We start from the raw sequence: 8,588 nt of genomic DNA on the forward strand, positions 1-8,588 counted from the left end.
CTAACTAACAACTCACTAACTTCCTGAAGACTTGGTCAAGAATCTTTTTTGAATCATTTCTCAACAATATATTTATCTTTTTTTCTATTGTTATATAATATGTAGAAAATATGGAGGAGGTCGTATTTTATGTTTCCTTGAAATTACATCACTATTGACCATTTCTCCTAGTAAGACCGGCTTTGTTACTGTTGAAAGTTTTTTTACACTCTCATCGAAGAAAAAAGAATCATTTAGCATTTATAGCCTCCGTTAAGATTTGAACATTTGGTCAAGCTTTTTCATTCTTTTTTCTTTCTCTTTCTTTATTCTTTGGTTCCAACATTTATATAAATGCTACCAGTGGAAAAAACTAAATGGAGAGAATAATGGAGTAAAGCAGGAAAATTCAGAATATGAACAAGATAACAGATTAATCAGTCAAGAAGTCATGGAAAAGCTGGAACTAGAAGAACAAACAAGTTGTGAAACTGAGGTTTTTGACTTATCAACAAAACAACCGGTATCTGATGAAGCATCCCACCAACACCCAAATCAAAGCAACCCCACAAACCTTTATTGGCCAACTGAAATTCTCTCAAGGCTCGATTCAAGTCTGTTTAAAAATCATGGAGTTCTTTGATTAGTAGCCCTAAGTCTACCAAATATCATCTAAGTTTATCAGCTAAAAATAACAAAGACTACACTCACAATAGTGTTATGTGGAGGATAGCCCAACCAGAATTCAACCTTAAGGAATGTCCTACAATGGAGGAAACTAACTTGGATTATCACATGAAAAACTCTGGTATAGCTTGTGTGATTGAGGGTTCTTTCAATGGATTGATTTCATTGATGGAATGGCGTAGTTTAAGAGAGAACAAAACGAACAGATACTAAAAATCAATTGTGTGAAAGCTTAGAAATAAAGAGTTACACTACTCCCCTAATTAATAAGTAGCAGAAAAGTGAGCGAAATCAAGAGAACGTCATCATTTTGTTCAAAAAAGGAAATTAATATTATGTGTGTATATATATAATACGGTGCGTGACCAAAATCCTAGGGTCAGAAGATTAATTAATAATTTCACCTTCTCTTCGAAGTGATTAACTATTGAAATGACAAACAACACTTACATTAAGTTATATATATTATTAGTATAAAAAGTTTTTTTTTTTTACTATCAGATCATTTAAAGAATATTTATAAATTTTAAGTTTTTCTTATTTAACCGGCTTTAAACAAGATATATCAATGAGTAATTTAATTAATCGTGTAAAGCATTTGTACATATTTATTTATTGTAGGATTTAGCTTATATAGGTGATTTTTGTAATGATAGTGTAATTTGACCTATTAATTTATATTGAATGTTTGTTTTAATTCTAAGATGTTTAAAAATAATTGACATTTAAAATCTAGCAATGTAAAAAGAATAGACTTTCGGTACATAAAATTATTTACTCAATCTGAAAAAGATAATAACATATAATTTCCTTCCCAAATGTGAACTATTTTTTTTGGTGGTATTTTGAAGTGAGATATAGTATAAAAATTACTTTCTTTTCAACCAACTCCAATATTTTCTTTATTTTTGCTTTCTTTCTTTATAAGTTGCAAGGAATTGAATATATTAGGAATCATTAAAAGAATAGGATGCAAATCGCAAACAAAAATAGACATTTAAGGGCAAAATAACAAAGAACTCATTAATTCAGTAAATACTTAATAGTTCTAGTGAAATATGTACACACTGATTTTAGTATTATGAATCTAGCAAGAGCTGCATCTTCATTCTCACACATATACCCTATCCTCACTCACTTGAAATAAAAAAAAGTTCTTTCTTGCTTTCTTATTTTCTTGTATTAACCTTCTACACGACTGATCTATATATTATGACAGATATGTTTTATCTTGCCCTTAAGATTTAGATTATTTTTATTTCATTATTACTTAATTCGTCCAGTCAACCTTTAATATAATTAAGAGTATTGATGTTTAAAGTTATTTTATTTTTATACTATATATATATATGTGTGTGTGTGTGTGTGTGTCTTAATATATTTGAGATTTTTTCTGTACTTTATTAACTTGATGTGTTGATATTTTAATTCACCGGAATTTTGCCGCCGACAGTGATAAGGAGGTTCGCCGGTATCGGAAGAAAGGAAAGAGGAGGGGCAGCGCTATTTGGGCTTCACCGGCAAACGATTCCGGTTAGATGTAGCCCTTCCATAGCGCGACAAGGGCGGGAGAAGGAGAAAGGACAGCGGCAGTGATGCTGCACCTGGGTTGCCGGCCACTGATGGACAGTGACGGCTGAACGGAGAGAGAGATCCAGCGGTTTTGGGTTGTTTTCCGGTGGGTTTCTGATAAGAACTCGCCAGAAAATTCATGAACTCAATTCTTCTCTATTCACTCCTCTATTTTTTGATCTTTCTCTCATTTGTCACTGATTTTTTCCCCATTTTTCTAATTTTCCATCAATTATTATTATTGTGTTTGTGCGCGCTACAGTATATGCATGTGTTTTCAGAGGGGTGTGTGTATGGCAGTAAAAAATTAAAATATCAGTGATGTAGTGTGATGTGAATATACAATGTAAAAGATGGATTCTGTTAATACATTGTGTGAAATATCAAGCATAAATTATCTCATTATATGTATTCATCCACAGAGAACATATTGAATATTTCATTCATGTTTTTTTCACCGTAAAATTGATAACATAAATGTTTGAATATGAACCTGTAATGAATAAATTGAGTGATGAAATAAAAGATTGTCACTGGAAACTCCAACGGAATCTTGAAATTTGATTTTTTACTCTTTCTTTTCTTTGTTTTCTCCTTCGGAGTTTTTCCTTACTGTGTTTTACTCTCTGTATTTTTCTCTCTGGTTTTATTTCTATCTGATATTGTAGAGTTCAAGTACATAGTCTCTGCCTTTTTTTAACTGAATAGGGAGTCCTTTTATAAAAGGACTTTTGGGAGGGAACGGTTAAAAGACAGATAAGGGGAAGGGGGAAAAAAATTTAAAATTTAAAAATCAAAATCTATATATTATACATTATTTAATTAATAATAATAAATAAAGATAAATAATAAATAGAAGTAAATGAATAAATAATATAATAGAAAAATAAATAATATAATAGAAAAATAAACAAATGAAATAATAAAACATTAATATAATAATAATTAATTAATTTTATATTTAATAAAACATAATAACAATTTATAAATAGACAAATATAAATATAATTAAATAGTATTTAAACTACTAATTTATTTATTAAAATTTATAAAAGAAATAATATATTTTAATTTTTATATTATTTTTTATTAGAATAAAAATAAAAATAATATATGATTAAATATAAATATAAATATTTAATATTGATAGACAAGTTAAAATTTAGGAAGGATCAAAAATCACGTGTCTACATTTTTGCCTCTCTTTGTGTGGAATCTCGAAGAGTTTTCATACAAAGAAGTAGATAAGATATGATTTTTGACCCTCCAATTATTTGAAAGGTAAGGATAAAATAAAATTAAAAATAAAAGTAAAAATGTGACTGAGTCCTGTTTTTGGACATCCTACCTATCCCGGGTTATAAGGGAATCAGGTCACGAGTAGTTCAAAGGTAATATGGAGAGAAAAAGAGTTAAAAGTCAAATGACATTCTGTTGAGTTTCCAGTTAACGACTTCTACCTTTTACATTCAAATGGCTAACAAAAAATCAAAAATGAAAAATACAAATGAAAATTATAACCTCTAAAATCTTGATTCAAATCTTCGTGACTTGAACTTGAAAATTCACCCTATTCTTCAAGCGAACTCCTGACTTGTTACTTCTTCACCCTGTTCTTCAAGTGGGCTCCTGGACTTCCTTTTTTCTTCACCCTGTTCTTCAGGCGGGCTCCTGGACTTCCTTTTTTTTTCACCCTGTTCTTCAGGCGGGCTCCTGGACTTTCTCTTTTCTTCACCCTGTTCTTCAAGTGGGTTCCTGGACTTCCTTTTTTCTTTACCCTGTTCTTCAGGTGGGCTCTTGGACTTACAATTTCTTCACCCTATTCTTTAGGCGGGCTCCAGGACTTTCTTTTTCTTCACCCTGTTCTTCAGGCGGGCTCCTAGACTTACAAATTTCATCACCTTGTTCTTCAGGCGGGCTCCTGAACTTACAAATTTTTTCACCCTGTTCTTTAGGCGGGCTCCTGGACTTGTAATTTCTTCACCCTGTTCTTCAGGCGGGCTCCTGGACTTGTAATTTTTTCATCTTGTTCTTCAGGCGAGCTCCTGGACTTCCTTTTTTTTATTTTTCAAATATGATCCATAACTGAGATCCACTATCGTATGTTGTAATCATAACTCTTGCATTGACAGAAGTATGAAATTGCATCCTTTATTTGAAAACTTTCTATTTCTGTTTCAAACAAAACAAAGACAAATTGTGAGTTTTAAAAACACATGGTGGTTGGTTTGTGGTATTTGGATCTTGAACTGACTGTTCTTGCACTTTCCATGCTCAACTCCTTTTTATTCCTTGATTGATATCCATTGACTTGTCATACTTCTGACCTAAAATTCTGACTACTGATACTCTCAACTCAAAACATATTTCTCTTGTATAATATCTCAAGATTTAACTTTTCATATACCTTTTATCTTTCAACTAACCAAGAATTGTCAAATCACGATCATTCTGAGTACTTCATTATACTTTGAAGTGTTGTCTTTGTACATCGACCCTTTGTCTTGATTTTTACTATTGAAGAAGTTGGTAGTAAGTTTGGAGTTCTTTCTCACTTGACCTGACGTGAATTTGACTCAAAAACACAAAAGACAACAAAAATTTTCATTTGATGATAAGGACACAAAATATCAAAAAGAAAAAAGAAAAAGACAATAGGCATCTCTTTTTCAAAACAAAAAGAAAAACTTATCTGAATGTGGAAACTGATTCAGGTGATTATGACATGCATTTTGAATCAAACAACCAGATCTACCCATACTAATCATTACAACTTTTGTCCACTTATTGAACTTTAAATTAGGTCAATCTTGAACTTGTTCCTTCTAGATAACAAACCTCCTTCGGCTAGTGGCACCTCAATGGGTTTTTGCCAATGATTCTATCTTATTTTCATTTTTTTTCAGCTCACAGTCGCCTTATGGTGCCCAAAAGGGTTTTCACCAATAAGACTCTCTCATTTTCATTCACTTTTTCTTTTAAGTAAACACCAAAAATATAAATATCATGCACCCATAACATGTTTAGCCTTAACATTCTCAAAGATTGATCTGAAGGTCTTTCTTTGGTTGTAACTTGGCTTTTAGACTGGGTTAGAAAGAAAGATCGGCGTGAAGCTCAAAATTTATACAACATTAGGTAAAGCATACAACTTTTGGAATCGACTCTTTTTAAGGAAATAAACTTTTGCCCCAGTTTCATTTTATTCTGGGTAATTTGAATTTTCTTTTAGTTGGACCGAACCCCAGAGTAGGGGTATCTACGTATCTTGTCATAGCAAGAATCAGGTCAAACGTAGTTCAGAAAAATTTCTTTTGCTTGATTTTAAATTTTTGATTGATTTTTTTTTCACTTTAATTTGATTCCAAAAGAGGGGTACGAAGAAAGATAAAAGCTCAAAAGGGGTAAGCAAAGGTTGATATATTATTCGGATAGTAGAACAAAATGCCTTCATTATTTCAATCTTTTAAAATTCAAGTACAAAACGTATATAATGTAATTGTACATGAATATCATACATAATATCTTTTAACTGCATCAGCATTAACTGGCATTCCTTCCATTTTGCCTTCTATATCAGTCAAATATAACGCGCCATTAGGTAACACTTTCTTCACCATGAATGGTTCATGCCAATTAGGAGAAAATTTGTCTTTGGCTTCAATCTGATGGGGTAGGATGCATCTTAGTACTAACTGACCAACTTCAAAATATTTGTGACGCACCTTTTGTTATATGTTCGGGCCATTCTCTTCTAGTATAGTTGTCCATGACATACTGATGTTAATCTTTTTTCATCAATCAAGCTTAATTGCTCCAAACGAATCTTGACCTATTGGTCATCATCAATTTCAGCTTCTACAACTACTTGAAGAGATGGAATTTCAATCTTTGCAGGTATAACTGCTTCAATTCCGTACACTAACAAGTAAAGAGTTGCACCAATTGAAGTCTGAACTATAGTACGATAACCCAACAAAGCAAAAAGTAACTTAATCGGGAACCCAGCACCATCTTACAGAGTATTTTCTTTAAGTTCTTGTTGGCAGCTTCTACAGCTCTATTCGCCTTTGGACATTAAGGAGTTGAATTCCGATGCATAATCTTAAATTGCTGGCACACTTCTTGCATCATATGGCATTGAGATTCACAGCATTATCCATGATAATTATCTTTGAAATGCCAAACCGACAAATGATGTTGGAGTGGATAAAATCAACCATCACTTTCTTGGCCACTGACTTGAAAGTCACTGCTTCTACCCACTTCGTAAAATAATCAATGGCTACTAAGATGAACCTATGTCCATTCGAAGCCTTTGATTCAATTGGTCCAATTATGTCCATTCCCTAAGCCACAAAGGTCATGGAGCAGTCATTGTATGCAACTCAGAGAGAGGGGAATGTATCAAGTCCCCATGTACTTGACATTCATGACATTTACGAACGAAATTGATGGAATCTCCCTCCATGGTGATCCAATAATAACCTGCTCGGAGTATTTTCTTTACCAAAACATACCCACTCATGTGTGGTCCACAAATCCCAGAATGTACTTCAGTCATGATTTTTGAAGCTTCTTTAGTATCTACACACCTCAAAAGTCCCAAATCAAGAGTCTTCTTATACAAGATTCCTCCACTTAGGAAAAATTCACTAGATAAACGTCGAATGGTTCTCTTTTGGTTACCATCGGCATGTATAGGATATTTTTCAGTCTGAATATATTCTTGATATCCTGGAACCATGGCTCCCCATCAAGTTCTTCCTCAACCACATTGAAATATGCATGTTGATCATGAATCTGTATATGCAAAGGGTCAATATAAGTTTTTTTGGGATGTTGAAGCATTGAAGATAAGGTCGGCAAAGCATCAGCAATCTCATTATGAGCTCTGGGAATGTGTTTGAACTTTACTAATACAAATCATTGACATAGATCTTGCAAACACCCTCGATATGGTAGGAGCTTTAAATCACGAGTCTCTCAATCTCCTTGGATTTGATGAACTAACAAATTTGAGTCTCCTAATATTAACAATTCTTGGATCCCCATGTCAATAGCTAATCTCAAACCCAAAATGCAAGCTTCATATTCTGCCATATTATTGGTACAATAGAATCAAAGTTGGGCTGTTATAGGATAATATTGTCCTGATTCAGAAATAAGAACTGCTCCTATTCTCACTCCTTTTACATTAACAGCTCCATCAAAGAACAACTTCCAACCTGAATGGCTATTGCCAGAAATAAACTCATAAACATACAATACCTCTTCATCTGGAAAGTAAGTCTTCAATGGTTCATACTCCTCATCAATAGGATTTTTAGCCAAATGATCTGCTAAAGCTTGAACTTTCATTGCAGTTCGTGTGACATAGACAATATCAAACTTTGTGAGCCACATCTGCCATTTTGTGAGTCTGCCTGTGGGCATTGGCTTTTGAAAAATGTACTTTAAAGGATCCATACGAGATATGAGGTAAGTAGTATAATATAAAAAGTAATGTTTCAGCTTTTGGGCTACCCAAGTTAAGGCGCAACATGTCTTCTCAAGAAGAGTGTACTTAGCCTCATAAGTGGTAAACTGTTTGCTAAGGTAGTATATGGCCTGTTCGTTTCTGCCTATAACGTCATGTTGACCCAATACACAACCGAAAGAATTGTCTAACATAGACATGTACAATATCAAGGGTCTGTCTGGCTCTGGAGGAACCAAAATAGGCGAATTCGACAAGTATCTCTTAATTTTGTCAAATGCCTCTTGACATTCTTCAGTCCATTCAACTTTAGCATTCTTCTTCAACAACTTAAATATTGGCTCGCAGGTTGTCGTATGCTGAGCAATGAATATACTGATATAATTCAACCTTCCAAGTAAGCTCATCACCTCTGTTTTATTCTTTGGTGGAGGAAAATCTTGAATAGCTTTTATTTTTGAAGGATCTAACTCAATGCCGCATCGACTGACTATAAACCCTAAGAGCTTTCCTGACGGTACGCCAAATACACATTTCGCTGGGTTAAGTTTGAGATCATATATTCGAAGCCTTTCAAAGTATTTTCTAAGATCTTTTACATGGTCAGACTGCTCTCTGGATTTAATAATCACATCGTCAATATAAACTTCAATCTCCTTGTGCATCATGTCGTGAAACAATGTAGTCATTGCCCTTATATAAGTTACCCCAGCATTCTTTAGTTGGAACGGAATAACTCAATAACAATATATCCCCCATGACGTAATAAATGATGTCTTTTTGGCATCTTTTAGATTCATAATGATTTGGTGATAACACGCATAACAATCCACAAAAGATGCAAGATCATGTTTAGCACAATTGTCCAACA

General features: G+C 33.3%; 1 protein-coding gene across 1 annotated transcript in view; it reads left to right on the top strand.

Annotated features, from left to right (window-relative positions):
• LOC107876923 (F-box/kelch-repeat protein At3g23880-like) overlaps nucleotides 1–2,262 on the top strand; it is a 17,379-nt gene extending 15,117 nt beyond the window's left edge. The window contains exon 2 of the mRNA XM_047394180.1: nucleotides 2,120–2,262. Within this exon, the coding sequence (XP_047250136.1) occupies nucleotides 2,120–2,262 (143 nt within the window). The remainder of the gene's footprint in view (nucleotides 1–2,119) is intronic.
• The last annotated feature ends 6,326 nt before the right edge of the window (nucleotides 2,263–8,588 follow it).

The sequence above is a fragment of the Capsicum annuum genome, chromosome 7, assembly GCF_002878395.1.
Source record: "Capsicum annuum cultivar UCD-10X-F1 chromosome 7, UCD10Xv1.1, whole genome shotgun sequence".
Lineage (NCBI taxonomy): Eukaryota > Viridiplantae > Streptophyta > Magnoliopsida > Solanales > Solanaceae > Capsicum > Capsicum annuum.